A 21099-nucleotide genomic window follows, 5' to 3' on the forward strand; every position below is an offset into this window, starting at 1 on the left:
GCAGAAGGGACGATGCGCAGGAGATTTGTTCGAGCTCCGAGGCGCGAACTCCGCAAACGAGGCTGAACTCTAGCCTTGTCAGGAACCCTCCACGTCGGCGACGACCAGGAATCCAGCTCGCCCAGGTAGACTCTCTTCATTTACTCTGATATACCTGAGCAGGTGTGGTGACTAGTCGAGGATGCGCGATCCCACAGCGCGCTGCTACAGGACTTCCGCACTCCTAGAGAAGGCGCTTGGACCGCCAATACCCATCCCTACCACACCTCTCTACACGAACCACTATGGCGAGTAATGCGGCTACCGACAGCAGCGTGTCGGTCCCACAAATCAATGAGCTGCTACGTACACCCGAGGATCTGGAGAAGATAACGAGCTTGAAGACGGAACTCTCGCGCAAAAAGGCGGACATCGACTCGCGCTTAAGGGACGGGCTCAAGGAACACCTTGAAACCACCCAGAATGGCATGTCAACGTTGTCGGAAGGGCAGAAGCTTGTCGGTCAGATCAAAGAGGAGATGAAAAGCATACATGACCTCTGTGAACAGGCTCAGTCAATACGAAAGAACTTCCCTCAGATCGACTATCTCGCGAAAGTGCACCGAAATTTCGAGGCCACAAGGGCTATGCAAGCTGGTCTTGATACCTTTGAGAGAGACTGCGCCTATGTACAACAGCTACTAGAAGAAGACGAGAACGATATGGAGAGCCAACCCAATTTACTCGAAGCACATATGCGACTAACGAGATTACGAGATTTCCGAGACGAAGCGTTGGATCAAATTCGAAGGGCCAAAGACGAGAGCCTAGAGCAAACCCTTACAGACTGGTTTCAACCCCTGGATAGTGTCGTCGATTTGTTTGATGAACATGTTGGATTTGTGTGTATGCGCCTGATTGACTTCGTGCAAAACGATTTGAACGGAACCGTAGTGCGCCTGGCGATTGTCATCGCCGCAGAAGAGAAGAACGATGATCGAGTCCGTGCCCTGCAGGACGCACAGAAAGACCACCAAGACCTGGTCAGCAAGTTCACGTCTTTTACCATCGGACCAAAGAGCATTCGAGGCTACAAGGAGCGCTTCCTTCAAGCCATCGAGGCCGTGGTCAATAACATGCTCGAGCAGACTCGGGAAGACTTCAACGAGGATCCCTCAAAGCTCGACAAGTACACCAAATGGTACTTCAACAATCTCTTCGTCGTCAAGCAGGGCATGCAGACACTCTTTCCCAAGAAGTGGAAGATCATGAAAACCTTCGTGGACATATACCACAAAGCAATGCACGACTTCCTCTTGTCGTATATTGAATCGCCTGAACTACGGCCGCCAAACATGCTTGGTATTGTGCATTATGTCGAGATCTACTATCGAAAAATGGACAAGTTGGGGGTTTCCCAGTCAGAGCTGAAACCACACGTTGTTGATGGACGCGAGGCCGATCTGGTGAGAGAATATCGCAATATCATCACCAAGGCACTCACTTCCTGGATCGATCGGATGTACATCACGGATCGCAAGAGCTTCCTGGCTCGGTCGAGCGACGCTATTGAGCAAGACTCAGAAGGCCGATTTCGCACCAAGACTATGGGCGACATGTGGCGTATGCTTCATGAGCAGCTTGCTGCCGCAGGGGACTCGGAGCGCGAGGATGTTGTAGAAGGTGTCGTGTCGGCCATGTTCAGCGCTCTCAAATCTCGGCAACAGCAATGGGAGCGTCTCGTGGACGAAGAAACACAGAAATTCAAGACTCCGAGTCCAGAGCAGCTCGAGACTCTCCAGCCTTTCCAAGACTGGCTACTGGCGATTGCCAACGACCAGATTGCCTGCGTCGACGACGCTGCGGGCGCCGATCCTAATGACCCAACAGCACAAGTTGGCTATCTGAGCCGGTTCAAGGACGATTTCACCAGATTGCCTACACCGCCAGGAACCAAGTTCCTTTCTACGAACGGCACAACGGAGCTTGATGCTATTCGAGATGGTTACGTTGACCTTGCCACGTACTGTATCAATCGCTTCGTCTCCCTCATCTTCACAGTGGACTTCCGCTCGATCATGTCCGAATTTTTCGTTCCAGGTAAATGGTATGAGGCATCGGCAATGACTCGCATTACTACTACGTTCGATGATTACATTTCCGACTACAACGCAGTTCTTCACCCTTCGCTATTGGACATTCTCATAGAGGAATTGTCGGACGCTCTTCTTATTCATTACCTCACTGGCATCCGTCAGAATCGCAGCGTCAAATTTAAGCGGTCTGACCCTTTCCCTGCCAAGTTCCGCGACGATGTCTTAGCGGCGTTCGACTTCTTTCAAAAGTTTCCCGAGAGTTTCAATGACACGATCAAACCACGTTGGAAATGTGTCAATTTCACAGTGCGATTACTGGAGACGGAGAAGGCGGGTGTGGTAGACGTGTATCAGCAATTCAAGACTGAATTCTGGGATCTGCAATTGAGCTGGGTCGAAGGTGTTTTGAAGACAAGGGATGATTGGGACAGAACGATGATTACGAATGTGAAGCGGGCAGCGGCAGGCACATACGGCGAGCGTGGTCTTGAGAGCGTAATGGGTAAAGTGAAGTAAGCCAGCCCACGGTCGAACTCGTAGCGAGCTTGTGAGGGCATCAATCAATATCCCGGAGCTGCACTGGAAGTCATAGGACAGTCAGATCTGTTCAAGACACACTCTGCACCGGCCACGACCGCACTGTCTGCTACGTTCGATTAATGTGGCCCCAGATCTATCTGCCATCATTTTAAGCAATGCTATGAGGTCTCACGCCCCCTTCAATCACTGTCTGAAGACGTCTCTTCTACCGTTAAACACCATCGTCTCAAGAACGTTTGCACTCCACCAGTGGTTAAGATTGTGCACACTGCAATCCTACTGATGGCCAGACCCCACAGAAGCCTCATCAGTCTTGCTGTCTCTCTAGCACTGTCTGAAACATAGGCAAATTTACCTTCTTTGCCACACCTTCATCATCCAGCTCAAAAATAACCTCGTCCATACCGTTCAGCCCATAAGTCAATCCATCGACTGACGCCCACGAGAAACACCTGAACAAGAAGTTCTCCTGATACTTTAAATCCTGCGGCACCATTCTAAAACCTACCCGATTTCTTTTCTCATCCACCCTCCCAGTCGGCTGGAGCCTCAGTTCAACGTCGCCTTCCAAAGTCGATCCAAGCATTCCTTTGATCCCTTGTCCATCCTGCTGCATATCGATACCCCTCGACGTCCAGTTTTCCAAACCCAAACCGGGTCGATCCGCTTTCAACGCCACCGTCACACTGCTATTCGTGTTGCTGTCGACATAAGTACCTCCGTACACCTTCTGGGCGTCTTCACCGGCCAGAGTCTCGAAGGCTGGAAACACATTGTCCCGTAGCATGCCCACGATATACAGTCGCATGAGCGATCCCTGGCCCAAGCCTGCTGTTAGCACCGTTGCACCAATGCCATAGTCTGGCACCATTACCATGATGGTGGAATACAGGCCGACGTCGCCAGCTTTGGAGTACATCTCCACTATTTTTGTCGCCTTGGAACCGGGGGAAACCGGCACCTCAAAGCGGAAAATTTCCCATGGCATGCCAACCGCCATATCTGGGTCTGACGTGAAGGATACAGGCTGTAACCAACGCTGGCTTAGTCTACGTGGCAGCAGCTCGTGGCGTAGTATGGAGCGTCCCATTGCGTTGAGGTCAGTGACACTGCTGTAGTAGCTACCAGCGGGATCATCGAAGGAGCCGAGCAGTCCCCAGTCTGCAGAAGTGGCATTGAAGGGGATCATAACGTTGGTCAGGTTCCTATCCTCGGGCAGATGATAGAAGGTGTTCGAAAGCCCGAGCGGGGCGAGTAAGTTATCCTGTTGGATCTGTGAGAACGATCGTCCATCATTGATGATGGCCTCGAGCGCCCAAGCCAGAAGCCCAAAAGCATTGTTGCTGTACGTCGGTGTACTGTACGGGTAGAAAGTTGGCCGACGAGAGCGCATGCCGCGAAAGAATTCTTCTCGTGTGCATTGTGTATTGGCGCCGGCAGTGAACGGAACGCACAGAGGACGGGCCACGGAAGATAATGGGGGTAAGCCGAAAGACTCAAGGATTGTCGTGTCATTAATAATGCTAGGCAGGTCGCCGAGACCATCTGCAAGTTACGTCAGCGACCTGAATGGAGAGAGTGAAGCAAGTATACCACTGACAGTCACGAGTTAGCCCACCCATTTGTGAAGCCAAGGCACGTACGGTGATATCAGACCATTGGAAATTGTCGATATCGTTGGCAGAGGCGTTCTCTGCGCGCTCTGCGTCGATCTCGGCGAGCTCGGGGATGAATTTGGTGATTGGCTCGTCAAGATGAGCTTCGCCAACGGAGGCCAGATAAGCATAGACGGTGATGGCCTTGGAGATGCTGCCAACACGGTATATTGTTTCGTTGTTGGGGACAATTCCACTTTCGCCTTGCAATTCAGATCCCTGGAAGTGATATTCATATACAGACTCATTTGCGACAGTAGTCCAGATAGCTACAGAGAAGGAAGTGGTCGCGTTGTCGAATACTCCGTACTCATTCTCTGCACCAGAAAGGGCATCCTCAAGGGCACGGGTGAAGTCGCTCAGGTAGGGCTGCAGAGAGCTGGCATCGACCCGAGACGGGGTTGGAAAAGAGGATCCGAGTAACGGGCAGGTGTACTCGTTGACTTGACCCAGGGCACGAGCTGCGATGAGGGCAATGACAGATGTCGTCAGCCGCTTCATTTTGGTCATATAGATGGTGCTGGATGTAAATCATACAAGATAACAGTGGCAATCGGGCACATGAGATCCCCAGTGGTTCCATCATCGCTGCTCTAGTATATGTATTTGCGCCAGGGATCCACGCTATAATGTAGTAGACAACATGGTCAGTCGCGCTGGAGACTAGCAGCACTTACCTGGTACTACTTGCCAGAAGCATGAAGGGTTGCGGAGGTGATCCCCAGATCTTTGCGCCGATGAACGAGCTGGGACAAGTGTAGGAGGCTCTTCCAATCAGTACACCAATGGATTGAGGTCCACATCGTTTGGCGTATTGGGACAAGATGGCAGCTTAGGGGCAGAGAGCCTCGTTTATCGGAATAACATAAGGCCACACGCGGCATGATTGGTTCGCTGGAAAGTGGAGTATTCTGCACGTTCAGGCCGCCCCCCAAGTCTCGTTTCGATCAAGACTGATGCCCACCAGAAGACGGAATCAGCTGCTATCACTTGCAGTCGTTGCACGACTCACGGCGCTGCCGCATCGGTGATCTTGAAAGATGCATTTCTGATCCACTGGAGGCTCACTAGTGTCCTCTCAAGACCTGTGGACGTTGGACTTACCAACGTGCCGCGAAACTTCGTTGTGAGCGATGTGGACCGGGATCCAGCTCTTCCCGAATCAAACTTGCATGCGAGCCAGTCAGGATGGCTCGGAAAAATGCACGAACAACCGACCAAAGCCTTGACAGTGCTCGAAAGAAGTCCTGGAAACCGAAGGTAGGTCAGATTCGTGGAAGCAGAGGTCAACTGTGCCCTAATTCTCTTGCGTACAGGTGAAGACGGGATGTGTCACGTGCAAGTATGGTGGTCCCTCAGCCCTGTATGTGGATAGACCGCTGATTATCATACAGGAACAGGAGGGTAAAATGCGACGAAAACAAGCCCGACTGTCGTCGCTGCTCTGCAACAGGTCGCAAATGCGAAGGGTACCGATTTGCAGGTCCTGGTATAGGGACATCTGTTTGGGATCACCCCTGGGCACATTCTTGGACTCCACATGCTTTCGCTCTCGGTCCTGATGACAACTCAGGTTTCTTTCCACCGGGGAGTCTTCTACAGCAGCCGTCGGTCTTCGTTTTCGACACGGCGGAAGAGCAACAGAGCTTTGAATTCTTCCAGGTGTACTCAGTGCCTGAGTTCACGGCTCTGTTTCCGCCGGATCTGGATTTCTGGTGTTATTCCGTTCTCCCCATCTCGATGATGCAGCCTGCGGTCAGACATGCTGTTGCATCACTCGGAGCTCTCCATCGACACTTTGTCGAAGGCGACGAGGCAATTCTCTCGGAGGACGCTGTGAACACCCATCTCGGACGATTCGGCCTTTTGCAGTATACGCAAGCTCTCAAGTCTTTTACGCAACTTGCAAAATCTTCGGCCCTGATCGATAAAGTGCTTGCTCTAATCACATCTATATTGATCATTCATATCTCTAGCCTTCAAGGCTATCAGCAGAGTAGTTTCCGGCACCTTGACAAGGCATTGGACCTGTTCCAGGATCTGAAGGCTCAAATCGCCTCCATCGGCGGGACTTCATACGCGGTTCAGATGAAAGCCCTCCATGCGATTCTACTTTCTTTGCAAACTCAAGCACGCACCATGAACTGCAGTGAAGATCTGAACAGAATGGGTCCTCTCGACGCACCATCGGCAGAGAGATTCAGCCGGGCGGACCTACCCCATTTCGCTAGCCTGAATGATGCCCGAGACTATTACGACACACTTCTTAACGATCTCCAGCTCTTCGACCAGAATCTTGGCATACACGCCGTCGGACCTGCCGAGGATAAATTTCAGAACCTAGTCAACCGTTTGACTTACGGGGAGGAAGCTCTCGTCCGGTTGCGTACCGAAACGATGCTGCTCCGCAACAACCATTCGGGAACGGCCCTGACAATACAATTGAATAGTTGGATCCTGGACCTTTTCCTTCGAGCGTATCCTCGCCTCCATGTTGAAGGCGAGCTGGCTTGGGACACTTACCACTCGCACTTTGCCAAGATTGTACAACTGAGTCAACAAATTCTGGGAGCACCTGATGTACAGCCCCACAAGGGCTCCTTAGAAGACTTCGAGTCGTTCTTGTTTGAGAACGAGCATTCGGTCAAGCCGATCTTCACCGCCGGACACGGTGTGCTCGGGCCACTCTTCGTTGTCGCCATGCACTGTCGCGAGCCTCGTCTACGTCGCGAAGCTCTCTATCTACTCTTTACCAATCCTCGTCGCGAGGGTCTGTGGGATAGTATATCCGCCGCGAGAGTGGCATTGCAAGCTCTGAAACTGGAGGAGAGACTTCATCAAGACTTGCTCAGTGCAGGAGGAAACACAGGCATGGCCGCCGTGCCCAATTCACTGACTCCGCGGACTAGTACAATCCCACGAGCTTGCAGAGTCAACGACCTTGACATCCAGTACACAAGTGCACGCACAGCATCTTTGCAGCTCAAGACTGAAGGCCGTTGGCACCAACTTCAGAAAACGAGCATAATATCCTGGTGACACATAGAGACGTACTCTGACCGTTAAGGAACAAGTGGTCACGGCTGCTCAGCCCGTACAGTTCGATTGCGTGCACTGTATCGGAAACTCCTAGTAGTTATGCAGGCTCTTCCTTCAAAGCCCCTACCCTCCACTCCTTTATCGGAGCGGCTGGAGATGCACACTCACACACACTGCGACGCCTTAGCATGGCTGCATCCGGCCAGATCAAGGGCTGTAAAACCGTAGTCCCAAGGTCGTCAGTCTACTAATTTCGGAAGGGTGGATCCAGATTTGCAGCCTCGTCGCCTCGTCGCCTCGTCGCCTTGCACCCACCCGCATACATTCATTCACCTCACTCACTGAACAGCCTCCCACCCAGCCTTTTCTGCCTAGCAACCATGAATATCGCAAAACCCGAAAACCTCTTCAACAATCGCACAGACCAACGCGCTACAAACGCGTTAACCAAAAACCGGGCAGGAAGAACCAATAAGTCCTGGGGTCGGAGTCGATGCCACTGAAAACTCTACGCCTAACGCAATTAATTGCAGCAGGTAGTTTTCGGGGAGGAGTGCCAACAACAAAAAAGAAAGATGCCATAGCAAGCCAAGGTCAAGATCTCTCAGTTAGGAGTTGTACGGAAAAAGTACATGTGTCCATGAGACCTCCTATTATGGGAGCACATTCCTCTGTTCTTTTTGCTTTGAGGATTCTCAGGAGCTTTTTTCGGAATATTCACGAGGCGAGACATACTGTGTGCGCTGCTGTCTTCTGTCTGGGTTAGAAAGGGTACGCAATCGATGGCGATGCTATTATGAAGGATGGCTGCAGCATGAGAGGCGGCGGGTCAGTCAGGAGCCTTTGATGCGCTGAAATCTCTACAGATGTCCGTCAGCATGGGCTCGCACCGTGCTTTGCAGGTCGTAAAAGAACTAGGAAAGAGGGTGCCGTAGAAACATATCCGCTTGACACTCCGGTGCAGCAATAACGGTCGAGCTAGACACCTTGGCCGGGATGCTAAGTGTTGACGGAGACTTCATTCACCTTCTTCACCAGATCTCCCTGCATCCCTCAGATCGGCTGCGAGATGTAGGAACAACTTGTTGACATCACGAAGCTCATGGTGGGATAAGATGTCCTGAAAGCTTGTAATTTGCGGCAGCTTTAGACGTCGAGATGCTATTTAGATGAGACAAATACTCTACCTTGCCCGCGACTCACGTTGTATATAGCTAGAATAAGGCCTTGTTCACTGCCTCGTTATACAGAGTCTCTCAAGATTGTCACAAGTCTTGCGAATTCTACCCAAGACATCGCGATACAGTATTTTCTTGGAGACTGTTATCGGCCCCCACTTCATGCGCTGTCTAGTCCAACACCTGGCAGCAAGTCCAGATGCAGTGTTGTGCGAGGGGTGCTCACATTCAACACAGTAAGGGATTCACTGCATATCGAGCCTGACACCAGATTAGCGCAGATTCACAGACCACCGAACGGAGTACATACCTGTCCATCCTCCAGTAATACCTGCATGTCGGGTGTCTGGACTTCCCTGAGCAATTCCTTGACATCTTCGGCATTCAACCCCCAGAAGTGACGAATGCCTTGCACGAAGGACTCGGAGCTGGTCTTGACGACATCTTCGTCAACGGCGGCGAAGCACAGCCTCTGATATTGCCATGCGGTAGCATCTCGGATCTCGGCAGTAGGAGCGAACATTGCACCGGGCGCCACCAGGACCCGGTACTTTTCCTTCGTAAGGAAGAGCCAGAGTGCTTGTGAGAGTTCCAGGCCAGAGAAGCTACCTGCTCGCGTATGAGACGAGCATAACGGATGGGTCTCATAGTGGCAACGGAGCCACAGGAACATGCCGCCCATTGGATAGGCGAAGTCGAAGAGCTGGGTCTTGGACACGACTTCGAAACCCTCGCTGTTCGTGGCGTGCTGAAGTAGAAAGCGGCCGTCTTCGAGAATGGTCGACATGACCTGCATTCGGCGCTCGTAGTTGCCACGTAGGCCTTCCAACCAGCGCACCCAGCCATCGACCTTCCAGCCGCTTCCGTCTTTGGAGCCGCCTCTGCCTGGATCACCGGAGACATCGGATGGTCCCTGGAGTAGCTCTGCAATCATGGATTGTACGAAGCCGGACGGTTGCTGCGTCGTTGTCTCGGTGATTCGCTGTATCACTTCCACAAAAGCAGGCTGCGCAGTAATCCATCCCAATCGGCAGCCAGGGGCAACGGACTTTGAAAATGTGTCAAGACGAATGACACGACCGTCCGTGTCCACTGATAAGTAGGAAGGCACAAGGGAGTCCAAGAACGGGAATCCGGAAGATTTGCGACCTGAAGCGGTGTTGTAGTTGTATGGCTCGGTGGGATAGTTCTCTGAAACTGGCTCACCGCGAGCTTTCATGGACAGTTTGTTAGCTGATGGATATTGGAGAAACCAGTATGGATCATCTTCGCAAATCAAGACGTCGTACTTCTGGCAGATGGTGTATATCGCTTTGCGTCGCTTGAGGGAGAGGACGCCCGACGTCGGATTCTGACCCATCGTCACCGTGTAGATCAGGTGCGGGCGTTTTCCTCGGTAGACATCCCAGTTCTTCAGCACATCTTCCAGGCCACCGGGCCCTTCTGCAAGCATGCCTTCGTCATCAATAGCAACAGGAACAACGTTCAGACCTCTTGGGGCTGCTGCTTGTATGGCATTCATATATGCATATTGCTCACAGAGAATACCCTCACGGTCGCGAATCCAGTCTCGTTCTTCATCCCATATATTGGTAAATGCTTCAAGAGTCTTGGAGAAACCGTCAGTCGACCCGCAGGTCAAAATGACCTCGGCGGAACCCCGATAAGGCACGTTCGGATGCATGTTGGCCTGCACAAAAGATCGAACGAACCCGTAGAGAGGTGGGTATCCTTGTGCTGTGCCATACTGCAGGGCGGTGGTCAAGTCGATCTTGCGAAGGAGGTCTTTCTCAGCGGAGTCATGCGGGACAAGAACTCTGGCAGCTTCGGGGCTCTTGGAGCTAGATGTAGCTGTCGGAGGGTCAACGGGTTTCGTAGGTGTAGGTTTGAATCTGCCGGGCAAGGCGACCGAAGCCTCAAGTGTATCGTATGGAAAGTAAGACGGCGCGGGCAGACCTGAGAGCTGTGAGCAACCTTGCAACGTAAATGAAAGTGGGCAAATGACCTCCTGCAAGATTCTGTATGCCGGGTATCGAAAAGTACTTATAGAATCGCTTGACCTGGCTGGGTACTCTACGCTGTGTTGTTCGAGAAAAGAAGTGAGACAGGTCGTGCGGAGCGGGCAGGCTCGATGGCTGCGGCGTGGAAGACATTGTTTGAACGTTCGCCAAAAGAGGAGTGTCACAGACCGAACAGGAGCGAAGGCAACGATGCGAAATACAGAAACGTACGATCGAGCAAAAACGGTGATGCAGTAAGATCGATCCGCCCTATGTCGTTACTACATTGACGTCCTCGACTCACGATTAGTGAAATCCGGGGAATGCGGTGATAGCGATAAGGCCCCAACTGCGGGCCAACGCGGCGGAAAAGCGAGGGGCCTGCTGACCAATCAGCTCAGGTCCCCGGGAGATGCGCGTCGAGTGTTCTGCGTTGATGTATTCATTTACCTCAAGTATAGAGGGTATAGTAGTGTAGAATCGTGATTAAGGACAAGTCGAGGGCTCGCATTATTGAGGCATGCAGGGAGAACAGCACGGCTGCGGCTCTGTGGAGGTCCAACGAGAGCGCGGCCAAAGAGCTGTGGCAGAATAGGCATCACATCATCGCAGCCAAGCGCCAATGGCTCTTCCGGTCTTCCACGTGCAAGCCAGCTTACGTGCCGTTTCATGGGCCATCGATAGCTTGAGGTTGCGCAACGTGCATTGTATTCCATACATTATCTTGGTATCGTGCGACATGAGTATCTTCTAGGAGAAACGGTCGACCGACCGACCGACAATCATTCCGTTACCCGTCCTGCACACTCCCCGCATTAACCTTCCGGCGCTGGAGTCCCGGCATCATGGTTGCTCCCTATCGAGACGACGAGGAGTCCTTTCCTCGACACATACCCCCTTTGACCGACGATGAATCTGACTCCGAGGGTCCCGACGGCACATTGCATATTCGGACGGCCTCCGAGTCCTCGGCGCAGAACGAAACAACATTACCCGTTCCAGTCTGGCTGCGGGAGTCCGCGAGCAGCTTCAAATTCAAATGGGTCCCTGTTTCTGTGAGGAAAGCTGCCAGATCTGTCGCAACCTGGGTCGAGGGGCCCAAGCCTCCGCGTGAGCTCAAGATCACTCCATACTTCGCAAAAATTCAGCAAGCACCTGTCCAGCTGCTCCATCGCTATGTTCCCAGTAAGCGAGGACGCATCGCCTTGCTCATAGCGTTGTATGCGGCTTGGTTCCTGACTTGGTCTCTGATGCTTAAACATCATGCCACCTCGGGCTTTATCAAGGGCTACGGCCGCCCTCGGAACACCTGGTGTGGTGCAAGCTTCTGGAACGAGGGCAACAACTGCGGCCTAAATGGGAACAATTGTCGACCTTTTTCGTCATCACATATGGCATTCCGCTGTCCGGCAAACTGTGACCAGACACACCTACTCGACTACAGATGGGTAGGGAACGAGTCATACATCTACAGCCCCTACGTTATTGGAGGGCCGAACCCCGGAGACGCAGACTCGATGCCCGTCTATCGGGGGGACAGCTTCATCTGTCAAGCAGCGATTCACGCTGGTGTTATCCCAAGAGAAACAGGTGGTTGTGGTGTCGCCTCACTCATTGGCACTCACAATAGTTTCGAGAGCTCCAAAGCCCACGGCATCAGCAGTATCTCATTTCCCGCAAGCTTCCCTCGCTCTTACACCTTTCAAAGCCTGGCCACGTCCAACAAACAGTGCCCTTCTGACTCTCGATGGCCTCTCTTCGTTGTCACATGCGTTGCGCTAGTCATCATAGGGCTCTTCACGACCTCCCCGGGCGTTTTCTTCTTCTCGCTCTACTTCATGACGATGATGCATGTCGGCCTCGTCTCGGATCCACCGAACAAGCCAAACTTCTATGAGCTGCTCAGCACTCTGTTCGGGAAGCTGTTACCTGGAGGATTCATTGCCTACGTCATTTACATCACGTCCGCTGTTCCACTGCTGCAGGGGTTGACGGCCCAAGTCGAAAAGACGGTCCTGTACCTGGGGTTTCTTTTCATTGGTGCCCTGAACAACTACACGTTTGCGCCTATCATTCCCCTTGAGCGCCTGACGCCAGAAGATCTACGTCAGCCGGGAGCTGGCTTCGCGCTGGCGATCATTGTTGCTCTGATTGTGTCAATCGCCATTGGCCAAATTCACTACATTCGTGTTTCGGGTTACCTTCCGAAGTACCTCGCGCTATACGCGACCATGGGTGCCAGCCTCCTCATCCTGCTTGCCTTACCCGGTGAGAATTTACGTCTCCACCACTGGCTATATTCACTCATCTTGTTGCCTGGTACCGGGTTCCAAACGCGCCCAGGGCTGATCTACCAGGGCCTACTGATGGGTCTCCACATCAATGGTATCGCACGCTGGGGCTTTGGGTCGATTATCGAGACTCCTGCCTCCTTGGGAACCGGCAATGAAGGCCATGATAAGGACTGGTGGGGCTCACATGGGCCCGTGGTCAACGCTACTGTGCCACCGGATGCCTCCAATCTCACACTCACATGGGGCGTCATCCCGCGCGAAATAGGCATCGACGGCGTCAGTATTCTCATCAACGACGTCGAGCGCTGGCGCGGATATGTCGATGAGATGTGGAACCAGGAGCAGGTCACATTGGAGCGAGGCAAACACGACCTCGAGGAACCTTGGTTTGTGCGTCTGGCTTGGATGAACGGCGGGAGTACAGGCAGATACAGCAAGCCGGCTGTTTGGGAGACTAACGGTACCTGGATACCTCCACCTGAAAGTCACAAGGTGACATGATATTAGACTTGGCTATTTGTGAATGCCAAACGGATTTATCTCAACAATGAACATCTCCGTCTTGTCCACCTCTCCCCATCTGTGTTCGGGAGGCACCCTTTGGTTCCTGACGGACCGTGCCTTCCGCGCTTAGTTCTTGTGTACCTCTCTATGTGCTTGAGGGCTATGGAACCACAGTGCAGTGTCAAGCATGTCCAACTCGCCAATGACCAGAAAAGCTCTTAGTGTTCAAATAAGAAATGTCGAGTCAGCCTGGCGAATGTAGACGTCTGCTACAGCGGGTCTAGGGCTGATTGGCGCTTTGAGAGTCCCCATAAGCTGCCCGACACAAGCATCAAGCGATTTTGAAGACTACAACCGTATGATGGTGATTACAGAACTGAGGTAAGAAGCCTAGCACCTTCAAGAGATAGCATCTGAACAAGGTCCAGACCTGCGGCGTTTGCGCAGTGTCCCACGGCGTAGGCCTGATCGACGAGTTGGCTCGCTTACCAGACGCCAGTGACGCGAGGATCTGCTACCCCGATCTGAAACGGGTACACATCGGTCTTGTGCTCCTCAAGACGGTACATGGCGAAGGTGCGATAGTGAGCCGTCATGAGAACGAAGACGAGAGGACGATAACGACTCCCAGCGGATTGGAGGGAAGGTAACCACGACAGCAGCACAGGAGTTGATTGGCCCAGATTAGGTGATCTCACCACAGAGAATGTCCTAATACAATGACATACGCCGATCGCCGGAAGATGTGATGCCCAGAACTAGTACGTGCTTTTGAGCTGGCTGGTACTCTGTACATGAGGGCTCCTCTATCGCATGATGCCCAGCCCTGCGCGATGTGGCCCCTTAGGTGCGTGGAACCGGGCTTTTCGTTTGGAACAGACCGTCCGTACTTTGCTGGCACCATGCGAGGACCTGCCATATCCAGCCAAATGTTGACGGCGCACCCTTGCATCTTGTGAGAGATACGAGGTAAGCGACCACGCGCCTGGGAGGCTTGACCTACGAATGGTATGCATTTCCGTATCTGCGGATAAGGTAATCGTTTAGGGTGAGCAGAACTCATCGTGCAGCAGCGTCGAGTTTCGGGATCGCAACGAGAGACCCTGGGAAAGGTCCACCAGGAAGCCCCCAGCAGGACTCAGCGATGGAGTTGGATGGTCGATGCAAGCTTCAGTCCAAGGACGAATCAATGCTTAGTCCACAGCCTAGGCGCTCAGCCTCTGCGGGTAAATGGGGGGGCAAGCTCCCGGCGCTCGCTGCCAAGGCGCGTGAAGCTCCTGGGTGGCAGTTCTTGCAGTTCTTGTCACGCGCTGCTTCAAATGGCTCAAGGTTGCAGCGTCGTCGACGGAAAACAATTACAATTGACAAAGTACTGCAAGATCCACCATCACTAAACCCTTCATGACCCTACGAACGAAGTATCTTCTAACGGTCGCCCGAGATCTTGCTTTGACGAGCCCGCCGGCCACCACGAGGCGCGTGCCACCTAGCCGGCTTATCTCTCCACCCCGCCACCCTGCCCCCGACCAACCTACGCAATTAGCAAAAGCCTAGTGAGAGCGGGGCATCGTGAGGTCGATTGCTGGGTTGGGCTCCGTTGTTTGTGCAAGGGCAAATATTCCACGCTGGTCGCAGATTGGACGACATCCATGTCAACACTGGAGCTCGCCAGAAGCAAGTTATGAGGGGAAGGCCTAACAACCGTCAAAGTCTCGCCTGTGGCACTCAAAGCGGGGTGGTGTCAACCTTAGGTACACGAGATTGACGAATTGCCTTTCCCACGAAAAAGCCTAGGTAATGCGATAGCTGCACTGACCGATCTAGCCGATCTGCTCTCTTCAGCTCTCGTTTTGCGCCTCAGACGCATTCTTCTCGTCCTATATACTTCTCCACCCTTCGCATCTTTTCTGCTCGTTCAAGCACTGCTTCCACACGCCTGCGACACATTTTCTCGAGCACGCCGCCATGGGTGTCTTTAGTCGAGACAAGAAGGGGAGCGGCGAGAGCTCGCCCTCCCCCGTCCCTCAAGACGGTCACGATGTGCAGGAGGGCTTTCTCGCCGAGAACGCCGACCACCTCAAGCGCAACTTGAATAATCGTCAAATCCAGCTGATTGCCATCGGCGGCTCCATCGGAACGGCGCTGTTCGTCAGTATCGGTGGTGGTCTATACCGCGCTGGTGCCGCTGGCCTGCTCCTCGGCTACCTGTTTCAAAGCCTTGTCCTGGCCATGGTCAATAACTCTGTCGCGGAGATGAGCACGGCATACCCAGTCAGTGGTGGTTTTATTCGCTTGGCCGGCAAATGGGTAGACGAGGCCTTCGGTTTCATGATCGGGTGGAACTTCTTGTAAGATTAAGCTCGATGCAACTCTGACTTTTCGGCGTGCTAACCTGCATCAGCTTCTACGAAGCCCTTCTCATTCCCTTCGAGATCTCGGCTTTTACCCTGGTACTGTCATTTTGGAGCGACAAGGTCACTGAACCGGGACCTGTAGCTGGCGTCGTTACAGGCGTCATCATCTGCTATGCGTAAGTCTGAACTCTCGTACCTCTCCCATTCAAACATGCTATCCAGAGTCCGGCGGGTGAATAGAGTCGCCATCAATGCTGACACTAAACGCAGCTTCATCAACATCATGGCTGTCGGAGCTTATGGCGAGGCCGAATTCTGGCTCTCTGGCGGCAAGGTTATCTTGATCTTCTCACTGTTTTTCTTCACATTCATTACTATGGTTGGCGGCAACCCACAGGGCGACGCTTACGGCTTCCGTTACTGGAAGAACGGCGGCGCGTTCCGAGAGCATATCACCACCGGAGATCTCGGCAGATTCGAAGGTTTCCTTGCCGGCCTAACCTCCGCCCTGTTCACTGTTGTTGGGCCCGAATACATCTCCATGGTGGCTGCCGAGGCCAAGCGCCCACGAGTCTACATCAAAGCGGCCTTCAAGATGGTCTACCTTCGCTTTGGTATCTTCTTCATTGGTGGTGCTCTTGCCGTGGGTATCGTGTGCAGCTCCCGCGACCCAGCTCTTGAGGAAGTTGTTCTCGGTGGGAGCAATGGTTCTGCTGGTGCCTCGCCATACGTCATTGCGATGAAGAACATGGGCATTGGTGTTTTTCCCCACATCGTCAACGCGTAAGTCGACATCGAATCCGCGTGCCTACAAATACTTACAGGAATTCAGTCTCATGTTGACCTCGATCTTCTCTGCTGGAAACACCTACACCTATTGCGCCGTCCGCACCTTGTACGGTCTCGCGCTCGAAGGCAGAGCTCCTCGATTCCTCACCCACTGCACAAAAAAGGGTGTGCCGATTTATTCGTTTCTCGTGGTCATGATTTTCCCTCTGCTCTCCTTCTTGCAAGTCTCCAACAGCTCGTCAATCGTCATTACCTGGTTTGCCAATTTGGTCACAGCAGGAGGTATTTATTAACCCCCTCTCTTCCTCAAATGTCCTCGTTAACGCTTTTCCCCCAGGTCTGATTGACTTCTTCTCCATGTCCGTCACGTACATCTTCTTCTACCGCGCCTGCAAAGCTCAAGGTCTCGACCGCAAGACTCTGCCTTATGTCGGCTGGTTCCAACCTTACTGCGCTTACTTCGGCGCCATTTGGATGTTTGTCGTCGCCTGCTATTATGGCTACACCTCGTACCTGCCATGGTCCGTCTCCAGCTTCTTCTCCAACTACACGATGCAGCTGTTCATCCCACCGCTATACATCATCTGGAAGGTCGTCAAGAAGACCAGAATCGTGCGACCTCACGAAGCGGATCTCGTCTGGGAAAGGCCAGTCGTCGATGCGTACGAGGCGACCTTCTTGGACCCTCCTGTCGGATTCTGGCGCGAGATGGGACAGATCATTGGACTTGCCAAGATCAAGGGCGGAAATGACAAGCGACGCCCGAGTGTTGCTCCTATCGAGGAGGAAAGCCAGCGCTACGAGAAATGATCTGGACACGCATCGTTCCGATTGCGTGGATCGCCGCGAGTAGGCGCCTTCAGTCCGAAAACGTCTATCTTCTACAAACAGGGACATGTCACGAGTATTTGGATACAGCATATAGGAACGGGATAGCTGCACCCATTGAAAATATCATCGTTCAGGCTTCCTGCGAAGCCGGAGTGAGCACGCACACTCATGTCCTTACGTTTTTCCCGCCCATCGTTCTGCTTCCGCTTCCTGTCATGAGCTGAATGAATGAAATGCTCTACCAAACCTGCTTCTCCGTTATCGACCAAGAAACTGCTGACGCGTAGATTTCGTCTTTTCCCCAACGAACGAGTAATCTCGCGTATTCCTTGGACAGAAGTTCGTGTTGCGTGCAGGCGCGAAGGCATCCTTTCAGACTCGTGTGTACGTCTGGCTTAAACTATTGTCTGGCAATCGTTCAACGACAGCAAAGGCCCCCCTTCCAGACCTTCGCGTGCTGCTCGCTTGCGTGCCGCGCGCTGCTACCTGTCCGGCTCATGCTTCCCAGTCACTCACGTGCTGACTTGGCCACCACCGCAAAATCAGCATAATACGTACTCTGGCTCTTTCGCTCTGCAATCGTTCACGACGCTCACTCCCACATGGCTACTTCAAGAAAACGACAAGCGTGAGATCCCCCGCCTATCAGGACATCGCACACACAGGTCCGACGCTGCAATTTGACTTTCCAGCCAGTGGCACTACTGGCAACGTGCCGTCGTTCGTCTGCCTAATACATGTACCTTACAATGAGTGCGTATAGTCCATGCCAAGACTCACACTGCCTGAGCACGCTCTCCTTCCAGCGCACACCGCAAATGCACTCTTCAATTTTCACGGCTCCAATCATAACTTAACGTTAACTGCCGTATCCACCGATACCGACTTCGTCTTTGACACCCCAACGCCCGTCGAGAGCACGGAATGGAGCTTGCGTGCGCTTTCTCCTCCAGCGGCCGCGCAGGCCTGACCTCCTGGCTCTATAGAGCTCCCGAATTGAAACACCGCCGCATTCAAGAGGTTGCCCGAACCCTGAAAAATCCCTTGAGTGTACGCTGAGCCTGACGCGGTAGGTGTGGCCATTCGAAGTGCGAGGGTCGGCAGCAAATGGGCGCTAGCCCGGAGGAGTATCAGGTCTCGGTCAATGCTCCCCTTCCCGCTGAAATAGCTTGGCGCATATGAAGTGAAGAAGACCCAAGAGCCCATCGTACGAGTGGAGATCATCTCAACTACTCATGCGAGAGCAAATTGTCATACGAGCACTACCTACGCAAGAGAGAAGCTACACGCCACCGGTACGAGGGATGTCGTAGCCGCCCATCCGCCTCGGACTGACATCGTTCTGGAACAGCCAGTCGATCTCGGCGAAGGTGCGGCCCTTGAGTTCCGGCACGTACAGCCACGACCATACAGTTCCCAAGCCACATAGGCCTCCGAAGATGAAGCCGACCTTGCCTCGCAGATTCGCCTTGTCTGGATTTACGAGATATGGTATGCACACGTTCATCAAAGTGCCAAAGACAGCCTGCATGGCCGTGGCCAGACCCACGGTCTTGGCTCGCAGCGAGGCGGTGGGCGTTTCGCCGAGGATGGCGAAGGCGAGTGGGCCAATGGTGGCTTGGTAGAAGAGGGCGTATACGACGGTGCAGGAGGCCTGGACCCAGCGGGCGGCGGACGTGTGCACAACGTCCAGGATGCCCATCAGGAGCAGCACGGTCGTCATGCCGATCATGCCGAGAATGAACAGCTTGCGGCGGCCGAAGTTGTTGATCAGCGCCCAGCTGATCATGCAGCCGACGACGCCGGTCGAGGTCACGCCCACACCGAGATTGAAGGAGTCGGAATCGGAAATGCCGGCTAGTTGAAAGAAGTAGGTGCTGAAGCCGAGGACGAAGACGATGCCGGACAGATGCTGGCAGGCGAAGACCATGACGGAGATGATGGTGCGGATCAGGTTGGTGCCCTGGAAACATTGCGACCAACGCGCGGCTGAGGTGGCTTCGATGTCCTCGTTGACTGTTTTGACCATCATGGCAAGCTTGGCGTCAAGGTCGGTGGTTGTTCCGTACAGCTTGTAGAGGCTGCTGCGTGCAGCTTCCATTTGGTTCTTGCGAATATGGTACCAGGGCGACTCGGGAGCGAATGGCAGGCCAACCACAATAAGTACTGAGCCCCGAATCAGTCTCGCTCCAAACAGGAGCCATGGCGGATTCTACTTACTGACAAAGAGCCATTGCAGAGCAAATGGGGCACGATAAGCCCATCTGTCGTCTCTCTCGCCGAAGCCTTTGATTGCGGCATTGCTCAGGAGCTGACCAATGCAGATGCCCAGATTGGTGCCAGCCGTCACAACACCACGTAACGAGACGGGTGCAAGTTCGGCAGCACATAGTGGTCCGATGGTGAGGCTGATGGAAGAGATTGGTTAGCTTGAGCGGGCTGGGATGGGAAATGGGGCATGGCCTGCAACGATATTGGTTCTCTGGGTTACTCACTATGACACTGAAGTCAGCAAAGGGAGACCTTTTGAAACGACAAGAAAGCAACGCAATGCTGCGGTGCGGCATCCATGGGTAATGCGAGGCTTACCTAAAATCCTAGGCCGACGCCCAAAATCATCTTTCCAATGAGGAAGGCGACATTGGCAGTAGCGAACACTTCGCCAAAGATGCCGGCGGTGACGAAGACCAGGCCGATGCCGAGCGACTTCTTGCGGCCAATGCGATCTGAGAGCCAGGAGCAAGCGAAGCCACCGAAGAACTGCCCGATACTGGACACGGAGTTGAAGGCACTCTGCCACGACGCCTGGAGGACCGGCTCGCCTTCGTAGATGTATCTACAGAACGTCAGCGAAGTTCATTCAGGGTGCATGGCGTTTCGTACCCGAAAGTGGATCGGAAGGTGGCCACAGACAGCATGGCACCGTTCACTTGAGCATCGAAGCCCCTGTACAATTAGCCACCGGTGCGATGTAGGTTGATGTGACGTACCAGCCAATGGCCGACAGTGAATAGAACAGACACCAAACAACAACCCAGGGGTGGTGTTTAATGACACTCAGCACAGACTCATGGTGCTCCTCTCTTGTGGCGTGTTCCACCTGGTTGAGATAGTCGACCTTCTCATCGGTCACAGACACCTGCCGCTTTTGCTCGAGTCCCGCCATTTCTCAAGTGATTGGGATAGTTCTGGAGTATGCGATGTGTTGAAGTCTCTGAAGTCTGGAAGAGAAGGGGATCAGCAAGGCTTTATGTACATGTCTCCACCAAGGCTCCTCCCGAGGATGATGCATCTTAGCTGTGAGCTATCCGAAGTGGAAGGTCTGGGGTTGGGCAGAAGCAAGTCCAGAGTCCGAAATCTCCGCGTCGAGAGAAGACCTTCTACGCTCACCGAGTCTGACTCTGCAGGGACCCCGGTTTTCGTCTCCGGAGGCTGGCTGCAGGGAGAGGGTCTTAGGTTGCGGGGAGTGAGCTTCTAGACTCCCCGGGGGTGGTGCTAAGATGTGACCCCCGCCAAGCGGAGGTTACATCGGCCACAACGCATTTCTTGTGCGGAGCCCGAAACTCCCCGTACGGTCCTCTATCTTCTGCCCTCCTTCTTGCATCTTCAGTCTGATGTGGATCTGCCGGCATTCTTCTGGAATGCTTACAGAATGCTCAGCGTATCTAACGGACTGGTTCACCACGAGGTGGACCGTGCTACCGCACGCGAAGAGCGGGAGGAGCGGGAAGCCAGTGGCAGTGTGGAGAGCTCGCCTGAAGGCCAGCCGACCACGAGCCGTAAAAGGCGACCTCCCGCATCAAGGACAGCCTTTCCCAGGAAACGCGCCGTGAAAGCGTG

General features: G+C 53.4%; 7 protein-coding genes across 7 annotated transcripts; 4 read left to right on the forward strand and 3 right to left on the reverse strand.

The window, feature by feature from the left end:
* Nucleotides 1-284: 284 nt before the first annotated feature.
* Nucleotides 285-2591, forward strand: HMPREF1541_10854 (uncharacterized protein; the record flags this gene model as incomplete). Its single annotated transcript, XM_008715523.1, has 1 exon — nucleotides 285-2591. One exon carries the CDS (start codon nucleotides 285-287, stop codon nucleotides 2589-2591), a length of 2307 nt encoding a protein of 768 aa, XP_008713745.1.
* Nucleotides 2592-2922: 331 nt separating this feature from the next.
* Nucleotides 2923-4771, reverse strand: HMPREF1541_10855 (uncharacterized protein; the record flags this gene model as incomplete). Its single annotated transcript, XM_008715524.1, has 2 exons — nucleotides 2923-4160; nucleotides 4216-4771. The coding sequence occupies 2 exons, from the start codon at nucleotides 4769-4771 to the stop codon at nucleotides 2923-2925; spliced, it is 1794 nt and encodes a 597-aa protein (XP_008713746.1).
* Nucleotides 4772-5458: 687 nt separating this feature from the next.
* On the forward strand, nucleotides 5459-7309 carry HMPREF1541_10856 (uncharacterized protein; the record flags this gene model as incomplete). Its single annotated transcript, XM_008715525.1, has 3 exons — nucleotides 5459-5530; nucleotides 5587-5612; nucleotides 5665-7309. The coding sequence occupies 3 exons, from the start codon at nucleotides 5459-5461 to the stop codon at nucleotides 7307-7309; spliced, it is 1743 nt and encodes a 580-aa protein (XP_008713747.1).
* Nucleotides 7310-8770: 1461 nt separating this feature from the next.
* On the reverse strand, nucleotides 8771-10640 carry HMPREF1541_10857 (uncharacterized protein; the record flags this gene model as incomplete). The annotated part of the gene is made up of 2 exons (XM_008715526.1): nucleotides 8771-10443; nucleotides 10493-10640. The coding sequence occupies 2 exons, from the start codon at nucleotides 10638-10640 to the stop codon at nucleotides 8771-8773; spliced, it is 1821 nt and encodes a 606-aa protein (XP_008713748.1).
* Nucleotides 10641-11332: 692 nt separating this feature from the next.
* Nucleotides 11333-13282, forward strand: HMPREF1541_10858 (uncharacterized protein; the record flags this gene model as incomplete). Its single annotated transcript, XM_008715527.1, has 1 exon — nucleotides 11333-13282. The coding sequence occupies one exon, from the start codon at nucleotides 11333-11335 to the stop codon at nucleotides 13280-13282; it is 1950 nt and encodes a 649-aa protein (XP_008713749.1).
* Nucleotides 13283-15250: 1968 nt separating this feature from the next.
* Nucleotides 15251-17238, forward strand: HMPREF1541_10859 (uncharacterized protein; the record flags this gene model as incomplete). The annotated part of the gene is made up of 5 exons (XM_008715528.1): nucleotides 15251-15633; nucleotides 15687-15815; nucleotides 15910-16422; nucleotides 16472-16710; nucleotides 16766-17238. The coding sequence occupies 5 exons, from the start codon at nucleotides 15251-15253 to the stop codon at nucleotides 17236-17238; spliced, it is 1737 nt and encodes a 578-aa protein (XP_008713750.1).
* Nucleotides 17239-18541: 1303 nt separating this feature from the next.
* HMPREF1541_10860 (uncharacterized protein) lies at nucleotides 18542-20425 on the reverse strand (the record flags this gene model as incomplete). The annotated part of the gene is made up of 5 exons (XM_008715529.1): nucleotides 18542-19425; nucleotides 19480-19667; nucleotides 19916-20095; nucleotides 20143-20205; nucleotides 20250-20425. 5 exons carry the CDS (start codon nucleotides 20423-20425, stop codon nucleotides 18542-18544), a joined length of 1491 nt encoding a protein of 496 aa, XP_008713751.1.
* Nucleotides 20426-21099: the final 674 nt, after the last annotated feature.

This window comes from Cyphellophora europaea, assembly GCF_000365145.1.
Source record: "Cyphellophora europaea CBS 101466 unplaced genomic scaffold supercont1.15, whole genome shotgun sequence".
NCBI classification, from domain to species: Eukaryota; Fungi; Ascomycota; class Eurotiomycetes; order Chaetothyriales; family Cyphellophoraceae; genus Cyphellophora; species Cyphellophora europaea.